The following is a 22,746-nucleotide window of genomic DNA, read 5'->3' on the forward strand; positions in this document are numbered from 1 at the left end:
GTTTCGCTAAATATTTTCAGCAATGCACAAAATAGCTGTTAGTCTCTTATTTTATTGATTGAACATTTCTTAAGTGATTCAGTGAAGGAGAGGCTTTTTATGATTTTTGTACCATATGACTAATACTGATGTCTAACAACCAGAATGTGACAATTCCCAACAGCTGTACACTGTGTCCTTGTATAATATAATTTATTCATGCAAGATAATGCTCTTTAACAGGTAATGAGCGTGACATAAATTGCCTTTTGCATTTTTCCCTTTTTTCTTCTCTGCTAATGTGCAAGCAGGCATTACTAGTGTTCTAAATAATAAGCAATTTTTGGCTGGCTGTCAAAGAAAATTCCAGTGCAAATCTAAATTAATGATGCCTGAAATTTTTATAGCTCTTTTGAAAGTCACTAATGTGTAAAGGATATGTTGGTAACAATTAGTGTAGGATATATTATGAACAAATATATTTTGTATAGTACTGATCAGTTTTTGTTTTAAATAAAATTAATCAACTTTTTGTAACACAAACTGGGATGACTTTTTTTTAATTTAGGTGTTTTTATATGTGGCTTTTGGGCAGGACTGCAATGGGTGATTCTCTACATTTCATGTAATTACATTAACTTGCACAAACTGCATAATGAAGGAGCGTAGTTTTTTGATTTTTTTTTGGTAGTGGTTTAAATAAATAAATACACAACACTTTGCTCTAAGAATAAGGCAGATGCTGTATTGTTGTTCCTTTATCACTGTTTGTACTCTAGAATTTAAAATATTGAACAATTATTTCTGAAAATTCTGCCTTTACCTTTTTACAGAGCAACCCCAATCTCGATAACATATGCTTTATAAATGTAACATTTAGTGGTCCCTCATCATTGAGGAATATGTATGTCGCATGGCCAAGTGGTTAAGGCATTGGACTAGTGATCTGAAGGTCGTGAGTTCGAGCCCCAGCCAAGGCAGCGTGTTGTGTCCTTGAGGAAGGCACTTAACCACACATTGATCCAGTCCACCCAGCTGAAAATGGGTACCGGCAAAATGCTGTGGATTAACCTCATGATAGACTAGCATCATATCTGGGGTGGGGTGGGGGAGTCTCAGTCGCTTCACGCCATGGAAACTGGCATAAGCAATGACATGATGAGCCTATAAGGCTCAGGACAGACTTTAACTTCCATCTAACTAACATCATTCCTACCACGGTTTAGAGGAATTCTGAATTCACGATTGATAAGGCCAATGTGGAGCTGCAGGCTCTGCCATGGGGAGGGGAGGAGAGAGGATTGAGGGTAGGAATAAACTGATGGTTTGTTTGGGTCAGTAGTTTGAGAGTTGAACCACTCCTGCTGGTTAATCTGGGATTCTGTGTGCTGCTGTGGAATGCTTTCCCAATTTTGTTTCTCTTAATTTATGCAAAGCATCGATAACTGTTCAAGATATTACAAAAATTTCTGTTTGACTCTAACCATCACTTTTCCTGTTTCTGAATAGTATTTTCATCATGGAAAGGATGGAATAGAATGATTATAACAATAAACATAAGAGATTCTGCAGACGGTAGAAATCTTGAGCAGCACACACAAAATGCCTGAGGAACTCAGCAAGTCGGACATCATCTATAGAGAAGAATAAGCAGTTGACGTTTCGGGCCAAGACCCTTTACCAGGACAAGAAAGGAAGGGGGCAAAGCTAGAATAAGAAGGTGGGGGAAGGAGAGGGAAAACAAGCTGGCAGATGATAGTTGAGTCTTAGCCTCCAGCCTCATGCCATGAAGGATATCCGAGTGGGTCCATTCCTATTCTGACATATCTGTCCACGGCTTTCTGCACTGCAATGATGAGACCAAACTTAGGTTGGTGGCCCAGCACCTCATATTGTGTCTGGGTAACCTCTAATCTGATGGCATGAACATCTTTAACTTCCAGTAAATACTTTGCTTCCTCTGTTCTTCTTTAGTTTTCCATTCATCATTCAGATTACCTCCTCACCCTTTCTCTTCCCCGCATCTGCCCATAACCTCCCTCTGGTTCCACTCATCCTTCCTTCCATGGTCCATTGTTCACTCCTATTAGGTACCTCCATAAGTCCTTTACCTCATGCACCTACCATCTCCCACCTACTGACTTTCCCCCTCACCTAGCCTCATCTATCACCTGCTAGCTAGTACTCTTCTCCCTCCCTACCTTACCATCTTATTCTGGTTTCTGCCTCTTTCTTTCTGATCATGATAATGGGTCTCGGCTTGAAACGTCAGCTGTGTATTCTCCTCCAAAAAGCTACCTCACTTGCTGAGCTCATTCAGCATTGTGTGTGTGTGTGTGTGTGTGTGTGTGTGTGTGTAGTTACAGTAGCCTGGTTTTGCTGTAATGGTAGCAATAATAAACTCAAAAGTTCTGTAACTGACTTAATTGGTGCTATTCTCATGACAGTCTGAATGATGTACTATTGGGAATTGCACATAGAGGGGTTACGATTTACCATAAGCTTGGGAATAAAGTGGATTCTGACCATGGCTGAGATAATCAAAGCATTGAGATTAATATGAGACTGTTAACCTTAAGTGTCATTTTGGTGCTGATATTTGCAAAGATGTGTTAAAAGTTTTAAATTTATTGTTTACTTCTTTTTCGGTATTCATAACATAGGAAACTGTCTTCATCTCTATTTTAGTATCTCCATTTTTCTGAGATTAGAAGTTGCCTCTTCCAGAGCACAGGCCGTTTGAGATTATAATCTGACTGAAATGTTAGCGTTGACTATTTGGCGTATGATGACATTGAACATGGATGGAGTTCATCCATTTTGCTACAGACTTTGATTTATGGCTTTTTAGTTACTTGTAGCTTCACAGGAATGCTCTTAGTGAAGTAATCAAATTGGCATTAGTAGAAAAAGCATTGCTTTATTGATGGCTCTTCGGTCATAGATTTTTATAGTTTTTTGTAAAGCTGATATATTTTTTTGGTATTCGCCTTTATTTAAACTATTTTCTTATGCCATTGAAGTTTTACCAGTACACATTCTGCTAAGCCAGTGTGGGTGCTTTCATTGTTTGAAACCACTGAAAGTCTTGTAACTGAGTTGTTGGTAGAATAAGTGAAAATATTCGTGGCTTAAATCCACCACAGACTACAGAGATGTATTTGTCCAATTTAATAATGTCACTCAACAGAGCAGTAACAATTAAGCGGCGTTCTGTATGTTAAATGTTGGAGTGAATGAAACTGATCAATAATCCTACAGATAGTATATTTTCCCTCTTCAGTCCAAGGGTGGAAATGCTGTACTTTAGTGTGCATTAAAGGGCAGAATGAAAATCCACATTACCATGGCAACAAAACTGCTTTCTAGATTGCTTCCTAAGATATATCTGCACGACAAGCAGATGTCTGAATCAAGTAGCGCTCTCTGAATATAAACAAATAACTTTTTAGCAGGTGTTGGAAATCATATGGAAATCCTATTAAGAGGCCTTGGCTTCTTTTCTATCAGGATGCTGTTGCCGACAAAGGGGTTGGTTGGCTGAATGAAATGGACAGAATTAATTCTCATTAGGTTTTAGCTTTCCCAGGAAATTATTGTCTCAGCATGTTCTCTTTCTCCTGTGAATATGAATGGAGTCTGTTCTGCTATTGATCTATTCTGCCTGCCCTCTGTAAATCAACACTTGAACTACTGTAGTCCTCTGAGATTTGTGATGTTTCCCCTGGCTGGTCTGGGCTTGCCAGATTCTACATGGATTAGAGGAGAAAGCCGAGGTTGTAAGTGCAGGAAAGGTGAAGCTGTTATATCTGCCCAGATGATTAAAGGTTTATTGATATTGTTGAGAATGTGTGTGTTTGGGTTCTGTCTTGTAGCCAGCTTTCCTAGTACAATATTCCACTTGGCACTAAACACTTGTAGAGCTGGGATAATTTATAAGCACAAGAGCTGCTCTAGATGCTGGAAATCCAGAGCAACACACGCCAAATGCTGGCGGATCTCAGGAGGTCCGGCAGCACTTATGGAAATGAATAAACAATCAACACTTTCAGCCGAGACCCTTCATCATAGCTGGAAAGGAAGGCAGAAGCAGTCAGAATGAGAAAGTGGGTGGAGGGGGGGGGGAAGAACTAGTTAGAAGGTGATAGAGCAAGCCAGGCGGGGGAGGGGGGATGAAGTTGGAAGCTGGGGGGGGGGTGTGATAAGTGGAAAATGCAAAGGGCTGGAGGAAGAAGGAATCTGACGGGAGGAGAGTGGATGATCACAGGAGAAAAGGAAGGAGGAGGGGCACGGGGGGGGGGGTGATTGGTGAGTAGAAGAGGTAAGAGGCCAGTGGGAAAGTGAAGCAGAGGAAAGGGTACAGCAAGAAGAATACCAGAAGTTGGATAAGTCAATGTTCATGCCCGCAGGTTGGAGGCTACCTAGATGGAATACGAGGTGCTCTCCTCCAACCTGAGAATGGCCTCATCGTGTCAGAAAAGGAGGGCATGGCAGAACAGGAAAGGGGGTAGGAATTGAAATGGTTGGCCATTGGGGAAACTCCACTTTTTGCACATGGAGCTGAGCCCCCCCCCCCCCCCCAGTCTCTGTCTGGTCTGGCCAGTGTTGAGGAGCCACACCGTCTGCACCAGCAACAGCTGATGACCACGGCAGATTTGCATGTGAAGTGTTGCCTTAATTTGGGGCCCTGAATGGAGGTGAGTGGGCAGGCGTAGCACTTCTGCCACTTGCAGGGATAAATGCCAGGAGGGAGATTAGTGGGGAGGGATGTATGGACAGGCAAATCACTGAGAGAGTGAGAGGTGGGGGGAGATGAAGATGTGTTTGGTGGTCGGATCCGTGGAAGAGGGTACCAGTTGTGGAGAATCATGTGGAGGCTTGTGGGTGGTGGATGAGAACAAGAGGAACTCTATTCCTGATAAGGTGGTGGGAAGATGGGGTGAGTGTTGCTGTGTGGGAAATAGAGAAGATATGGGTGAGGGCAGCAGTAGTGGTGGAGGAAAGGAAAGCCTCATCCTGGGAACAGATGCAGTGGAAGCAGAGGAACCGAGAAAAGGGAATGGTATTATTACAGGAGACAAGGTGGGAAGAGGTGGAGTCAAGATATACATGGGAATCGAGGGGTTTATAATAGATATTGATAATTTATTTTGCTTCTGGGTTAATCAATGCATGTACACATTTTTCAAAGCAATTGGTATTTGATACTCAAACTGCAATTAGTATAATATAGTCTGTATTTTAAAAAAGATCCTCCTTTCTGTAACAATTGCAGTAGAGAGGTAAAACATTTTTTTAATTTGGAAATTAATTACTTATCAGCATTTTTTGTAAGTGAATGTATTTCAGATATACTATTACGATATTGATGGGCAAGGAGGTTCAACAAAAGCTGCACTATCACATCTCCAAACCATGTGCTGCATTTTATAAAAACAATAAAATTCACATTGGTGGTCTCTTGTTGCTTAGTAACAGGCTACAGGGCATGCTCCATGTGAAATGCATGAACATCTGTGTTTTAATCTTTTCAGTTTATTCTTCTCTGGGCACTGATTGGACTAATCAAAATTGCGCTTGTGACATTGCGTGAGGAGGGATAAACTGCAGGATTCCCTTGGGTCCTGCCCTAAGTGGTTGGCAGAATGGAAAAGTGAAGTGAGATTTAGCTAGGCAGCATCTTCTACATTTGAGGGAGTTAGCCTAACTCTGTTCTCAGTGGGACTTTAGTAGATTAATTTGTATCATGCAGGGAAATGAATAGAAATTTACTAGTGAATCTAGGCATTAATCTTGGTCTAAAATCATGAGGAGAACTAAAACACTTCAACTAATATGTTTTCCTTTATCCTCCTCTTGCAATACTGAATACATTTATTCAAGACAAAAGATGATTCCCCCCCCCCCCTCTTTCGTGTAATTTGGTTTTAAGGAAATACAACACAATTGTTATTAAAGCTAATTTTTGTTGATGTGAAACTTAAAAAAAAGAAAATCGTGTTTGTATGTGATGTGTGTTTGGCAGTGTGATCCTTTCATGTGGATTATGAAGTAATAAGCCAATTTGTAATCAAACACAGCTATTATCAAAATGTAAGTTATGACTCCCAGATTTAGTTGACAGTCTTTGATTCCAAAAAAAAAGATCTTAGTAGGATATCATCAGTTTTTAATAGCTGGTGATGTTTTCTCTCACATTTTCCCTCCCTTGTTGCCTGTGATTGTCTGCTGTTGATTGGCTGCTTGGCCTACTTAATTATTTCACAGCTTCTGGGTGCCAGCAATCACTCTAGGAATGACGAATAACAACATTGATTGAACTCCATAGCACAAAGATCACAATTGCTGTGGCCAATGTTCTTCAAAAACACACCAAGGAAAACACCATCACTTAAGCAAGTGTTCTGATCTTGCAATGATTTTTTCCCCTTGAAATGTTGCACTTTGCACATGTAGTAGTTGTTTTATATAATAGACCATAGTATGAATGTTATACAGTTTTCCTGTGGAATTCTATTTGGTCAGTCTTAATATAACTTCATTAGGAATCTTTTATGCAAAAATAGACATTGAATTAATTTCAATTGATAAATGCATTATTCATTTTTCAAATGCTTACCATTAAAGCATATTTTTTTCCTTATGACCCTGACCTGTTTTTGTGCTCTGCATTTGTAGCAAGAAACCACCATTGTGTTGCTTATCACTATTCAGTGCAGGCATCCAGCCCACAGGAAAAATTCAGGAAGCTATTAATTCATGGTTCACAGAATGCAAACCACTAAACAAGCACTCTGTATGACTAAATGATCCTCTATGTTTATTGAAGCAGTGGGCATAGAATGCAACATTTCCTGTTGTGAAGGGTTTATACAAACTGTTTTGACCTATCTAGCTACTGGGCTTCTACTGTTCTTAACAAGTACAGTCTAAACATATACTGAATAGTTAGATAATTGGGGAATTCAGCATTGCACATTACCCAGTGTGATACAGTGCAAATAGGATCAAAACAAAAGGTTAAGGAAACAGTAATAACCTTGAGGTAACTATAGAGAATTGTATTAGAGACTGCTTGTTGTCATGCATATATATAGATAGTGGAGGTATATTTTTTATTATTTGATTTGGAATGTGAGCAGTGGGTGAAAGTTGATTGGAGCTCTAGGTTAGTGTGAAACAATGATAGGTTTAGAGGGGGAGATGGGATGAGAGTGATGAGGGGAAATGGGGAGGTGGAAAGTTGCACCAAGAAGAAACATTACCTAGTTTTATTTGTTATTAACTCAGTGGCGGGTTGAGGAACTACTGGAGTTTAATTAGGGTCATTGAGGTTAATCAAGAAGGTCGAGACAGAAGTGAGAATCATTTTATCATTGGGGGAACTGAATCAACTGAGGAAATATTTCTAACTCGAAATTAATCAAATAAAGAAAAATTAGTTTAGTGGTTAATGATTTACAAAAGTCAATTTTTTTTCCTTGTTTCTAATTTTTTTTAAAGTGTATTGGATTAAGTAGAAATTCTTTGATTCCAGGAAGGCCGTTTGAAAAGTTTTGGCATGCCCATAACTATTCTTGACATAATGTTTGGACATTTTTTTGCTTTAGAGCAGGGGTTCTCAATGTCTATTTATGTCATTGGCCCCACCATTGACAGAGGGGTCTGTGGACCCCAGGTTGGGAGCCCCTGCATTATAGGAACATAGAGAAATGCAAATCACTTTTATACAAAATTGCCCAGAAAATTAGGCTAAGATGTTCTGAAGTTCACTTACTACTGTATAATCGTACTTTAAATAATGCGTTGTGGTTCTCCTTATTTGCCATTCAAATTCAGTTTGCATCTGGGAGCGCTGGGTTAATTTTCCAGGAAGACACAATCTACTCTCGAAGTAACTAATTTGCATGTGGTGTGAAAGTCTACAGTACAGAACGTCTAGTTTTTGTATGCAATGAGTTTAAAATATATTAAAAGAATGTAAGAATACTGGCTGCATCACAGCCTGGTATAGAAACACCAAAGCTCTTGAACGGAAAATCCTATCAAAAGTAGTGGATATGGCCCAGTTCATCGTATGTAAAGCCTTCCCCACCATTGAGCACATCTACACAGAGCATTGTCACAGAGAAGCAGTATCTATCATCAGGGTCCCCCCTCCCACCACTACCACCACCCAGGTCATGTGCTCTTCTCACTGCTGCCATCAGGAGGAAGCCACAGGACCATCAGGACTCATGCCACCAGATTCAGGAACTGGTACTACCCCGCAACCATCAGCCTCATAACTTCACTTGCCCCATCGCTAAACTGTTCCAGCAACCTATGGACTCACTTTCAATGAATCTTCATCTCATATTCTTGATATATATATATATATATAGAGCTGATTTTTTAATATTATTATTTCTTTTGTAGTTTGCACACTGGTTGTCACCTGTTTGGTGTGGTTTTTCATTTAATTCTATTATGGTTATTGGATTTATTGTGTATGCCTGCAAGAAAATTAATTGCATGGTTGTTTATAGTGAAATATATGTACTTTGATAATAAGTTTATTCTGAACTTTGAGCATAATTTTAACGAAGCATGGATGTATTTCTTATTGAAGTCTGGAGCATGAATCATTTTGCTCAGAAGACCTGACTACAATGTGTGTCAATGCGCAACAGGCCAAAAAATCAAAACCAAAGAACCTTGAAGGAGTAATAGGGTTGATGCAAATTGCAGAACAGGTGGGGGAATGTGTAGGAACATAGACAAGGGTGCAGACACTATCAGCTAGAGGTATTAAGAAAATACCTAATGCAGATCTGTGACAAAAGCAGTGTTAAATGAGAAGAACATGACAGAAAAAAGGAATCGCATAACAAGTTTTGGATAACGTTATGGGGATAACATAATATTGCATCACTCTGCAATCAGATATAAAAGTATTATCATGCATTGTTAGAATGTTCTTCATTCATGCACGCAAGAGCTGTTCTCTGTCCGATATGTTTTGGGAGATGCGAAAAGCTACAATATGCAAGTTTGTGCTTAGTTTTACTGTCAGACTATATCTCCTAATATAAATATGCTGCTGTCGACATGGTTAATTGGAAGTATGTACTCAAAAGAATGTTGCAAGCTAAAGTAAATAAATGTACTTCTAATGTAGTTTGGATAAAATAGCAAACGGTAAAGGAAGTATTTTGTTTCCATCAAGATCTTTGTGCCTTTTATTGCTATGAATGATTAATTTATTGAAAGAATATTAAAACCTTAATGAAGAAAGCTGTGATTTGAATACTTGTCTTTTCAGAGTTCCTCTGTATCTCCATCAGCCAGCTTCAGAGCTGCTGAGAAGCACAGAAGTTCAAATGATTACTCCTCAGATAGTAAGAAGCAGAAGACAGATGATAAAGATTTAGCAAAGCGTTATGTGAGTCTTTTTATTTGTAATTAAACAAATTATTCTGTAATTTATTTTTCCTCTCCTGTGCATATTATGAACTCTAATTTAAAAGCTGTAAAAATATTTGCTTTAGCTTCAGAAGTAGGAGCTTTGACTTTGGGTCATTAGGATGATAGTATTGTAGGGGACTCCTTAATTTCTTTAGGTCGAATTCACCCAGACTGTTAAGGGTTAAGATCACCGTGTATGTTATGTGTTGCGTTGTACGTTACTACATTTTGGGGACAAGATGTTTCATCTTCAGGGAGCTTTTCCTGCAACAGCTACCCAGGCAAGGTGCGGTTGGCTCTGGCTGGCTCTCCCCTCAAAAGACCTCCGGGCTCTAGCAAGAGAGGTTGACAAGGTGTATTTTGTCACCAAGACAGTGCGACAGTGCAACTGGACGATTTCGCCACTTTGCTGCCACTTGAACATGAGACAATCGCAACGGCTCAACGACCATCTCACATCCTGTGTTTCTACCATGCAAGGTTTGGGCCGAGAACTAAGAAGTGCAGCCCACCCTGCGGGTTCAAGGAGCCAGGAAGCGGAATGGCCGAAGCCTGTTAACTGCTGTGGGTGTCGGCAGGTCAGGTAGTTTGTTGTTTGTTATGGACTCTGTTTAGGGCGCTGTTTCCTCAGTGACATGGGCACTTGGGTGTCAGTCCTGTCTACATCGAGATTGGACATACGAACTGGAGAATATGGACTGTCTCTCGAGGCTGTGAACGGCAGCGCCATCTGGACCTTTGGTAAATGTCAGATGGCATTGTGCTTCAGCGGCGCAGAAGTTCTGCTGGAATTTTGTGTTGGCGGTGGTGTCTACACCCCTGCTGGGAGCCAACATCCTCTCGCACAAACAGACTACCCGTTTATGTCCCGAGCTGGCGCCTTGTCAACGCAGAGACTTCCTACTGCCTCTCTGGCACACTCAGCCCACTGGCACTTCAGACCCGACCAAGACCGCCACCACCTCCTCTGGGGTGGAGCACCAGATCCTTGCCACCGGCTTGCCCATTCATGCCCGTGCCAGGTGCCTCGACCTGGAGAAGCAAGCCATTGCCAAAGCTGAGTTTGACGCCATGGAGCAGTCTGGGCATCGTCAGGCCTCCTCTCCATGGGCCTCCTCTCTCTGCGTCGTGCAAAAACTAGGGGGCGGATGGCATCCACGTGGTGATCACTATAGCCTGAATGATGCTACGACCCCTGACCGATACCCAATCCTGCACATCCAGGATCCCTCGGCCCGCCGGGCAGGGAAATTTATTTTCTTGAAGTTGGGCCTTGTTCATGGTTATCACCAGCTCCTCGTCCGCTCAAGTGACATTCCTAAAACCGCTGTTATTACACAGCTTGCTTTATTCGAGTTCCTTTGAATGTCATTCGGGTTAAAGAACGTGGCCCAAGCCTTTCAGCGTATCATGGACAGTGATCTCAGGGATTTGCTATTCCTGTTTGTTTACTTAGATGACATTTTGGTAGCCAGCTCTTCTGGGGACAAACATCTCTTGCGCTTGAGAACCCTTTTCGAACACCTTAGCACAGTCTTATCGTCAACCCAGTGAAGTGCCAGTTTGGACTGTCATGGTCAATTTCTTCAGATTCCACGTCGATGCAGTTCCCCTGCTGGCTAAAGTTGAGGCTGTTAAGCATTTCCCCGGCCAGTTACCGTCAAGGCCCTGCAGGAGTTTTTGGTCATGGTGAACCTTTATCATTGTTTTGACCCCAAAGTGGCTCTGCTCATACACCCCTTCGACAAGGCCCTGAAGGACGAAGTGGCCAAGCATGCAGTTGAGTGGATGGAGGAAAGATCCAGGCCATTGTTGGACACTAAGCAGACATTGTCTAATGCAAAGCTGCTGGTGCAAACACTCTCTGACTCACCGATTGCTCTCACCATGGACACATCAGATTACACGGTCAGCATGGTGAACGAGCAATTGGTCAATGACGTTTGGCGGCCTCTCGCCTTTTTTACCTGTCAGCTTTGTTCCCTTGAGCGCAAGTACAGCACATTCAACTGTAAGTTTCTCGGCCTGTACTTGGCAGTGTGGCATTTTCACTTCCTCCTAGAGGGCCATCCACTTACAGCTTCTGTGGATCATAAGCCCCTAACATTCGCCATGGCTAGAGTCTCTGAACCTTGATCTGCTCAGCAGCAGCGCCATCTTCCTTTTATTTCAGAGTTCACCATGTCGAGGGGAAGTGTGAACTCGTGGCTGACTGCCTGTTCCAGTCCTTCACTGATGCTGTCCTTTTGGGTGTGGACTACGCTCAGATGGTGCAGGTGCTGTGTTCGGCAGACACAGGGTAGAAATTGGTGGGTGTTGCTGCTTTCGGTGGCAGTGGCGTTTCACTACCGTGTGATGTATCAACGGGTGACCCAGGCCGGTTGTGCTAGCGAGCTGGTGGTGGTGCGTTTTCAATGCGGTCCACGGGCTTTCTCACCCAGACCGGAGAGGCAGCACAGAAACTGGTGACAGTAAAGTTTGTATGGCACGGGCTTAGGAAGGACGTCAGGGACTGGGCTAGTGTTTGTTTGGCGGGTCAACGCACGAAGGTACATCAACACATCAAGGCTCCTCAGGCTCCTTTCATGGTCCCTGAGCGGTGCTTCGACCACACGAATGTGGATTTGGTTGGCCCATTGCCCCTGTCCCGCAGGTTTACTCACCTCCTCACCATCGTTGATAGGACCGCGCGTTGGCCGGAGGCAGTGCCGCTGTCTTCCATTTCAGCCATGGAGGTGGTGCGAGCGTTCGTTGGCTCGTGGATCAGTCAGTTCGGCGTCCCATTAGATACCTCTTCAGACCGAGGGACGCAGTTTATGTTCGAGTGTTGGTGTGCTGTTGTCCGTGATCTGGGGGTCATACTGCACCGGACCATGGCTTATCACCCTCAGGCCAATGACCTGTGAGAGCGGTTCCATTGTTCAATGAAAACCACTCTGCATGCATGCCTCAGTGATGGTTGATGGGTAGACAGACTGCCGTGGGTCATGTTGGGCCTGAGGACGACCCCAAAGGCGAACCTTCAGCCCTCTTCTGTGGAGCTTGTTTTCAGTCAACTCCTGTGGGTGCCGGGGGAAGGTCTCCCAACATCCACAGTCCCATGATTTGCCTTGAAGCAGCAGTCTGTTTTATGGACAGTGCCAAAACTTTCACTCCAGTGCCCATGACAGAGCATGGCTGCCGCAGTCGCTCCTGTTGACGGGTTTGCGGGAGGCGAAATATATGTCATGACGGACATCGTGGTCCCCTGTGGCTGTTTTACGATGGCCCGTTCCACGTGTTGGGATAAGTTATTTATGCTGGAGTTCAGAGGTATCCCGGACAGTGTTTCTGTGAATCGTCTCAAGCCTGCCCATTTGGACCTGGACTGTCCAGTGGAAGTGACACAGCCCCCACAGAGGGCAAGCCTCCCACCTCCAGATCCCCTGACATTGACTGATCTTCTTGTCTGTGAAGGCAGGAGTAGGTTTTGCCAAGTTTTGTGAGCCCCTGCTCGTTTGATTTTGTCTGATAGGCTGAATTCTGGGGAGCTGTGGGTAGAAACTCCTTAATTTCATCAGGCAGAATTCTCCCAGACTGTTAAGGGTTAAGATCATCATGTATGTTACATGTTACATTGTATGTCATTACATTTTTTGGGGCCGGGGTTTTTACATACATACAACACCACCATTTGCTGACGGGGGAATAAAGTGTACGTTAGAAGTAATTACACTTGTGACACTCCTACAGTATGCAATCTAGCAGCAAATTATATCAATCTGATAGTGAGGTGTATTAACATAATAGCGACAATCTTCCACTCTCATAACCAGCTTTTGTGCCAGAGTGTTCCTTTGTGTCTTTAATGGAGGCCTTGCCAGCCAGTGTTGGCACAAACTTAGGCCAGTGGCAGCATCTTCTGCCCTGTCAGCTGTACTGCTGGCTGCCTCTCTACTCCACCATTCAATGGGGCACCCAAACCTCTCCACGCGTCCCAGTTCTCAGGCTAAGAAATCTGATCGTGGAGCTTGCAAAGGGTTAGACCTGGCATGAGTACAGGAGACCCAGCCAAATTAAAGGAATGAATTCAGTTCCAGGAGAATGGCAAGTAGAGCTAATTTTCCAATTTTAATTAATTTAGTTTTTAAATAATACTTAATTGTTTTAGGAGTATCGTTTAGTATTTTTGCTTTGCAAATGGAAAGAAAATGTTTATAACAGTGAGTTTTGATTGAAGTGTCATGGGCTGTCAAATCCATTACATTAGCGAAACAGATATCTCATGTTAACTCAGTATTATGTTACATTCCAGTAGGCTAAATATGATGGGAGCTGGGTGTCTGGCTAAACACTGTGCCCAGTGCTCCACTGAAAGAAGCACGCTCGGAGATGAGATTTGAACCTGGGTCAACTGAAAATTTGCCTTTTTTATTGTGGGAATACGTATTACTATCAGCATATCAGCATAAGTATTTGTTACTTCCTTCTCCATCACCGTTCCACCATCACCACCACTTATTCCTTTTAAGGAATAGTCTGTATTTGTATAGAGAAATATGAGTTTCTGAGCATTTAATGTCAGTTACTTATACTTAAAAATCCTTAGTCCAGTCCTTGTATGAAGAATGAAGCCCTTTTAACAATGGAGCTTATTTCCACCAATGCCCAAAAGACCCCCTCACATTGCAGCTAGTGTGATGTTATTTCCCTCTCCACCCCCTCCATTTTGCAGTTGTGTGTCTTATCATATTAACTCAGGAATGATCTGAGCTGGGCTGAACTAATTTGACAAAGGATGCCTCATATCCTAAGATAGTAATGCAGTGACATTATTATTAGGTCTGGTTGTGGTCTCCAGTTTTTGTCTCGTCTAGCTTTTGGCTGTGGTGGATTCCAGCTTAACTGATATAAAATATTATATAACCATCTCCAAATGCATTGATTGTATTTACTTCTAGTATTTTGGGGAATTTTCTGAATTCAGTTAAAATTTGTATATTAATCGCATTAAAACGTAAAATTATTATTGTTTCTATATATTTTCTAGGATAGTGATGGAGAGAAGAGCGATGACAACTTGGTTGTTGATGTTTCCAATGAGGTAAGTAGATTTTGGAATATCGAGTTTAACGATTTACAGGTCATTGGCATTTAACGCACTATTTGATGCATTCATATCATCCTGCAGATTTTCTTGCTGTATTGTTGAACTCCCATTTAAGATTTACAAGTTTCAGCTTGATCTCCTTAAAAATATAATTTAATGAACTGAACATTTATGAAAATAGAAACTGGAGGTCTTCAAATATGACTGAGGATACGACCACCTTAAAATATTCAAAGAGACTTAGAAGAAAAAACAAATGCTGGAAATAATTAGTAGAGAGAAACCAAATTTCTGCCCCTTCAGATGCTTTACTGAGCATTTAGAAACATAGAAAACCTGCAGCACAATACAGGCTCTTCGGCCCACAAAGCTGTGCTGTACATGTCCTTACCTTAGAAATTACCTAGGGTTACCCATAGCCCTCTATTTTTTCTGAGATCCATGTACCTGTCTCTTAAAAGACCCCATCATTCCACCTCCACCATTGCTGCTGGCAGCCCATTCCACGCACTCATCACTCTCTGCGTAAAAAAAAAAAAACAACTTACCCCTGACATCTCCTCTGCACCTACTTCCAAGCACTTTAAAACTATGCCCTCTCATGCTAGCCATTTCAGCCCTGGGGAAAAGCCTCTGACTATACACATGATCAATGCCTCTCATTATCTTGTACACCTCAATCAGGTCACCTCTCATCCTCCACCGCTCCAAGGAGAAAAGACTGAGCTCTCTCAACCTATTCTCATAAGGCATGCTCCCCAATCCAGGCAACACCCTTGTAAATCTCCTCTGCACCCTTTCTATGGTTTCCACTTCCTTTCTATATTAAGGCGACCGGAATTGAGCATAGTACTCCAAGTGCGGTCTGACCAGGGTCCTATATAGCTGCAACATTACCTCTCGGCTCTTAAACTCAATCCCAAAATTGATGTAGGCCATTGCACCGTATGCCGCCTTAACCACACAGTCAACCTGCGCAGCTGCTTTGAGCGTCCTAAGTACTCGGACCCCAAGTTCCTTCTGATCCTCCACACTGCCAAGAGTCTTACCATTAATGCTATATTCTGCCATCATATTTGACCTACTAAAACGAACTACCTCACACTTATCTGGGTTGAACTCCATCTGCCATTTCTCAGCCCAGTTTTGCATCCTATCAGTGTTCTGCTTAACCTCTGACAGCCCTCCACGCTATCCGTAACACCCCTAACCTTTGTGTCATCAGCAAATTTACTAACCCATCCCTCCACTTCCTCATCCAGGTCATTTATAAAAATCACAAAGAATAAGGGTCCCAGAACAGATCCCTGAGACACTCCACTGGTGACCGATCTCCATGCAGAATATGACCCTTCTACAACCACTCTTTGCTTTCTGTGGGCAAACCAGTTGTGGATCCACAAAGCAATGTTCCCTTGGATCCCATGCCTCCTTAGTTTCTCAATAAGCCTTGCATGAGGGACCTTATCAAATACCTTGCTAAAATCCATATACAATACATCTACGGTTCTATCTTCATCAATCTGCTTAGTCATATCCTCAAGAAATTCAATCAGGTTCATAAGGCACAACCTGCTTTTCAGAAAGCCATGCTCTCATATTATACCTCTCCAAATGTTCATAAATCCTGCCTCTCAGGATCTTCTCCATCAACTTACCAACCACTGAGATAAGACTCACTGGTCTATAATTTCCTGGGCTATCTCTACTCCCTTTCTTGAATAAAGGAACAACATCCGCAAGCCTCCAATCCTCTAGAACTTCTCCCGTCCCCATTGATGATGCAAAGATCATCGCCAGAAGCTCAGCAATCTCCTCCCTCGTTTCCCACAGTAGTCTGGGGTACATCCTGTCTGGTCCCGGTGACTTATCCAACTTAATGCTTTCCAAAGCTCCAGCATATCCTCTTTCTTAAAATCTACATTCTCAAGCTTTTCAGTCCACTGCAAGTCATCCCTACTGTCGCCAAGATCCTTTTCCGTAGCAAATACTGAAGTGAAGTACTCATTAAATACCTCTGCTATCCCCTCCGGTTCCATACACACTTTTCCTCTATCACACTTGATTGGTCCTATTCTCTCAGGTCTTATCCTCTTGCTCTTCACATACTTGTAGAATGCCTTGGGATTTTCCTTAATCCTGTCCACCAATTGCCTTCTCATGACCCCTTCTGGCTCTTCTAATTTCACTCTTAAGCTCCTTCCTGCTCGCCTTATAATCTTCTAGATTCCTATCATTATCTAGTTTTTTGAACCTTTCATAAGCTCTTCTTTTCTTCTTGACTAGATTTTCTAGAGCCTTTCTACACCACGGATCTTGTACCCTACCATCCTTTTCATGTCTCATTGGAGAATGCCTATGCAGAACTCCATGCAAATATCCCCTGAACATTTGCCACATTTCTTCCATACGATTTCCTATTTATGCTTCCAAGTTCTTGCCTGATAACCTCATATTTCCCCTTACTCGAATTAAACACTTTCTTAAATTGTCCTTTCCTGTCCCTCTCCAGTGCTATGGTAAAGGAGATAAAATTGTGATCACTATCTCCAAAATGCTCTTCCACTGAGAGACCTGACACCTGACCAGGTTCACTTACCAATGCCAGATCAAGTACAGCCTTTCCTCTTGTAGGCTTATCTACATATTGTGTCAAGAAACCTTCTTGAACACACCTAACAAATTCCACCCCATTTAACCCTAGGGCATGCCAATCGATATTTGGGAAATTAAAATCTCCCACCATGACAACCCTCTTATTATTACACCTTTCCAGAATCTGTCTCTGTATCTGCTCCTCAATGCCCCTGTTTCTATTGGTGGTCTATAAAAATCACCCAGTAAAGTTATTGAACTCTTCCTGTTCCTAACTTCCACCCACAGAGACTCTGTAGACAATCCCTCCATGGCGTCCACCTTTTCTGCAGCCGTGACATATCTCTGATCAACAGCGTCATGCCCCCACCTCTTTTGTCTCCCTCCCTGTTCTTCCTGAAACATCTAAAACCTGGCACTCGAAGTAACCATTCCTGCCCCTGAGCGATCCAAGTCTCTGAAATGGCCACCACATTATAGCTCCAAGTACTGATCCACACTCTAAGCTCATCCGCTTTGTTCATAATACTCCTTGCACTTAGTTTTTATTTTAGAATTCCATCATCTGCAATAGCTTGATCCAGAAAATGAGAACAAAATTTACTGAGGGATAAATTCATCATAATTTGTGAAGAGTGGCAAAAATTAGAATTCTTCATGTTCTTAGTCATTAATCCACTTAGTTTAATAGCTACATTTCATCAGATTGTATTGATAAACTTCTTACTGTTCACTCTAGAAGTCAATTATGATGTTTTCTTGACTGGCTATCTCAGATCATCAATCCTGTTAGGGCTTGTGCTCACATGAAACTCCATTACCTGAGGCTGAACCTGCATTAAGTCTTACTGACCATCATTCTATGCTCACAAGCTGTGATATTTGATAAATTTTGAAAATACTGATTTTTGTTTTCAAATTACTTCATAGTCTGTGTCCCTGCAATCAAGTAAACTGTCCACTCTTTTCCATTCCCCTCTCTTGTTTTAGTTGGCCAGTGATTAGTGTCTAAGTCTCCAATTGCCAAAGTTATCAGCTCTAATATTTCTAACATTAAACCTTTCCACCTTTTTTTCTCCTGCTGTGAGTTAGCTTTTCATCGTGACTTTTTTCATTCAATTTTCTGTTATGAACACCTGAGATATTGAACAATTTTAAAACTGCTTTCATCTCAAGTATATAAATAAGATTCTAACTTGGCAAAACTGCAACATGGATGAGGTGAAAGTAAATCACAAATGCAGTACATGTTACACAGAGCTAAACAATCCCATGATTCATAAATCACGCCAAAGTTTTTCAGTCATACCACACTCACTTGTACAACACACACAAAATGCTGGTGGAACACAGCAGCAGGCCAGGCAGCATCTATAAGGAGAAGCACTGTTGACATTTCGGGCTGAGACCCTTCGTCAGGACTAACTGAAAGGAAAGATACTAAGAGATTTTCTTAGCTCGGACGGATATGCTCGGACCGAGCATAGGTGTTCAGCGAAATGGTCTCCCAGTCTGTGTCGGGTCTCACCAATATATAAAAGGCCACACCAGGAGCACCGGATGCGGTATACCCCACCAGCCAACTCACAGGTGAAGTGTTGCCTCACCTGGAAGGACTGTCTGGGGCCCTGAATGGTGGTGAGGGAGGAAGTGTAAGGGCAGGTGTAGCACTTGTTCCGTTTACAAGGATAAGTGCCAGGAGGGAAATCGGTGGGAAGGGATGGGGGGGGGACGAGTGGACAAGGGAGTTGCGGAGGGAGCGATCCCTGCGGAAAGCAGAAATGGGGGGGGGGGGGGAGGGAATGATGTGCTTGGTAGTGGGATCCCGTTGGAGGTGGCGGAAGTTATGGAGAATTATACGTTGGACCTGGAGGCTGGTGGGGTGGTAGGTGAGAACAAGGGGAACCCTATCCCGAGTGGGGTGGTGGGTGGATGGTGTGAGAGCTGATGTGCGGGAAATGGGAGAGATGCGTTTGAGAGCAGATTTGATGGTGGAAGAAGGGATGCCCCTTTGTTTAAAAAAGGAAGACATCTCCTTCGTCCTGGAATGGAAAGCCTCATCCTGAGAGCAGATGCGGCGGAGACGGAGGAATTGTGAGAAGGGGATAGCCTTTTTGCAAGAGACAGGGTGGGAAGAGGAATAGTCCAGGTAGCTGTGAGAGTCTGTAGGCTTATAGTAGATATCAGTAGATAAGCCGTCTCCAAAGATGGAGATAGAAAGATCAAGAAAGGGGAGGGAGGTGTCAGAAATGGACCAGGTAAATTTGAGGGCAGGGTGAAAGTTGGAGGCAGAGTTAATGAAGTCAACGAGCTCAGCATGCGTGCAGGGGTAGTGCCAATGCAGTCGTTGATGTAGCGAAGGAAAAGAGGGGGACCGTTTCGCTGAACATCTACGCTCAGTCCGCCAGAGAAAGCAGGATCTCCCAGTGGCCACACATTTTAATTCCACGTCCCATTCCCATTCTGATATGTCTATCCATGGCCTCCTCTACTGTCAAGATGAATCCTCACTCAGGTTGGAGGAACAACACTTTATATACCGGCTGGGTAGCCTCCAACCTGATGGCATGAACATTGACTTCTCTAACTTCCGTTAATGCCCCTCCTCCCCTTCTTACCCCATCCCTGACATATTTAGTTGTTTTTTTTCTCTCTCTCTCTGCCCATCACCCTGACTGTTCTCCATCTCCCTCTGGTGCTTCCCCCCTCCCCCTTTCCTTTCTCTCGAGGCCTCCCGTCCCATGATCCTTTCCCTTTTCCAGCTCTGTATCACTTTCACCAATCACCTTTCCAGCTCTTAGCTTCATCCCATCCCCTCTGGTCTTCTCCTATCATGTCGCATTTCCCCCTCCCTCCACTACTTTCAAATCTCTTAGTATCTCTCCTTTCAGTTAGTCCTGATGAAGGGTCTTGGACCGAAAACGTCGACAGTGCTTCTCCCTATAGATGCTGCCTGGCCTGCTGTGTTCCACCAGCATTTTGTGAACATTATTCCAGGGCCAGGTGGCAAAAAAATACAGTCACACAACAAAAAGTATAAATAGTCCAAGTTCCTGAGTCCATGAATGTTGCAGTAGTCTGCAGTCGGACTCAGTACAGCTTGTCTTCAGTTGTGTGTACTCTGGCGGCAGCACTGATAGATGCATGGATACTGATGGACTGCCAGGCTCAGATGCCTCACCCTGGATGGCTGTAAACAGGCAAGCACCAGGGCTTGAGGCCTAGTACTCACTACGACCAAGGTCACACAGCTGATATGCCATCGAACCAGCTGTTCACAGTAAACCAATGAATTGGACTTGCAACATACCACATCTCCAATGTCCAGCAGGATTTTGCGATCACCAGAAAAGCAATTTAAGTCTGCACACCTCTTCGGTGCACCCAACGCCTCTGTCATAGATGACATCATGGTCTGCACCAGTCCAGCTCTGCCAGATTCTCTGCCAACGAGTGACTTGCTGAAGGGCTAGACCTGTGGTACTTCAGGTTGTTAATGTCCAGCAGGATCTTTCAATCATAAAAGCTACATTTAAAAAAGATGATAACACCTTTGTTTGACCTTGTTAAAGTCTCTTCATCTGAGCTGCTGCCATCTTACGGGAAGATCAAATCTGTCTTCTTTAACTATGCCCCCCTGCATCAGATTCTCCAACAAGAATGATATTGGAGATAATGTAGAATATCTTCCAAGTGTAAAATCTTGCAGATACCCATTCCACACCACCTACCCTCCTATAGCTTTTCTGGTAGATGTACTTAGTATTTTCAGCTCATTGTTTTCACCTGTCCCCTGGGCCCTGCTGTTGTGCCTGTCCTGTGGTGGCAAAGGCTACAAGTAGCAATCCAGAGCCTCTCCTCAGGATGTATGATGACCCTTTAACAATTCACCTGTATCAAACACCTTTATCATTTATTTTAAATCTCACTAATAGTTAGAAACTTTTAAATACTATTCCAATAGATCAGAATATCTTGAGCTACTAGAAGTCAATTGACATTATTAAAACCAAGTTAACAAACTATATAACCAAGCTTGTCTTTTAAATCAAGATCAGTTGATTTGATCAATAAGAACGAGATACACTTGCATGATGATTGTGGTGTGGGGGGGTGCTGAATACTCCTGAGTATTCAGGTGCCAAGTCCATCAGTAAGGTGGGGACTTGGAAAGCCGCTTCTTCGCTTCTTCCCCTCTATATAGAGTATATAGGCATCCATTAGTCTCGAGAGACTACGCATTTGTGTCTTGGAAAGTTTCCAGGGCACAGGCCTGGGCAGAGTTGTATGGGAGACTGGCAATTGCCAATGCTGCAAGTCTCCCCTCTCCACGCCACCGATGGTGCCCAAGGGAAGGGCAAGGGCCGATACAGCTTGGCACCAGTGTCGTCGCAGAGCAATGTGCCTTGCTCAGGGACACAACACGTTGCCTTAGCTAAGGCTTGAACTAGCGACCTTCAGATCACTAGATCAATTGCTTAACTACTTGGCCATGCGCCATTTGATTTATGAACAGTGTATGAACACAATCTATTTATTTCATTTTATTATTACAACTTATAGTAATTTTTAAATCTTTTTTTTTAATCCACTGCCATATAGCAACAAATTTTACAGTGCATGCCAATGATAATAAACCATCAATCATATTGAAGAGCCATTAATGTAACAGATCTTTGTACATTACAGGTAGATATATGGGCAGGTTAGGCAGAAAAATCTCTCTGCAATTCTCATGGAGTGTTCTGCTGTTGTGTCATCAAAGGACCATTTCTGGGGAGCCTAGGTGGCAAGCTAGTCAACTGGAACTACCCCATATTCCAGTGTGCAAGTACAGATGGAGAGCATTTAAATTTCTTCAATAGTATTAAAACCTTTGTTGGCTAGAACATTCTTCCTTATTCTACTCTCCTTTGTTGGCCATGGCTTGAAGTTCCGGTGCTTCTCTCCAGGGGCTGCCTGGAATCCAATTAACACAGCCCTTTATCTCAGATGTCTTATGGTGGCCAGTTTTGTGATAGGTTACATTTGTTTTGTCCCAATATTGAACAATTGTATCTACATTATACGTGTACACTGAGGAACTAATTATCTATGAGAACAGTGATCAATATTCAAATAATTTATGCCAAGTGGCTAACCAGAATGTGTAATAAATTAAGCACTGCTTTAATAGAAAGTGATCTTTGTTTACAAAGCTGTACTTTGTGATCTCAAAACTGATTGCTGCTTGTTAAAACTTAAATAGTAATTTGAAAATTGGGTCTTGCTTACGCTGGTGGTTCCTAACTATGATTTCTACTCTCCATCATTCACCACTGCACTGTCGTGGGCAGACACGGATGTCACAATGAGGTTGTTGCTTGTGGTTCTCTGTGTGTCGCCCAGTTATGTTTTGGCCAATTTATTGCTTGAAGTTTGTTAGCAGGATAAACAGAACTTGCTTCTTCATTGTTTCGGATATCAAGCTTGAATCTTCAGAGATAAAATTAGTGGCGAGTTCTGTATTGCTCTACAGCATTTACATGAGGTTTAATGAATTTGGTGTGATTGTTGCATATCTGTTGAAAATTAACTTGCATCTAAGTTATCAGCTGTGATGTAGACAGTTTGTATACGCCTTCAAGTATAGCACT

The 22,746-nt window shown here is 42.7% G+C and overlaps 1 protein-coding gene across 8 annotated transcripts in view; it reads left to right on the plus strand.

Annotated features, from left to right (window-relative positions):
• Positions 1–22,746, plus strand: part of LOC132394075 (transducin-like enhancer protein 4) — a 149,280-nt gene that overhangs the window by 96,887 nt on the left and 29,647 nt on the right. For all 8 annotated transcript variants that reach the window (XM_059969781.1, XM_059969776.1, XM_059969777.1 and 5 more), the window contains 2 exons: positions 9,284–9,403; positions 14,456–14,509. In XM_059969781.1, coding sequence (XP_059825764.1) covers positions 9,284–9,403; positions 14,456–14,509 — 174 coding nt within the window. The remainder of the gene's footprint in view (positions 1–9,283; positions 9,404–14,455; positions 14,510–22,746) is intronic.

This window comes from Hypanus sabinus, chromosome 5 (assembly GCF_030144855.1).
Source record: "Hypanus sabinus isolate sHypSab1 chromosome 5, sHypSab1.hap1, whole genome shotgun sequence".
NCBI classification, from domain to species: domain Eukaryota; kingdom Metazoa; phylum Chordata; class Chondrichthyes; order Myliobatiformes; family Dasyatidae; genus Hypanus; species Hypanus sabinus.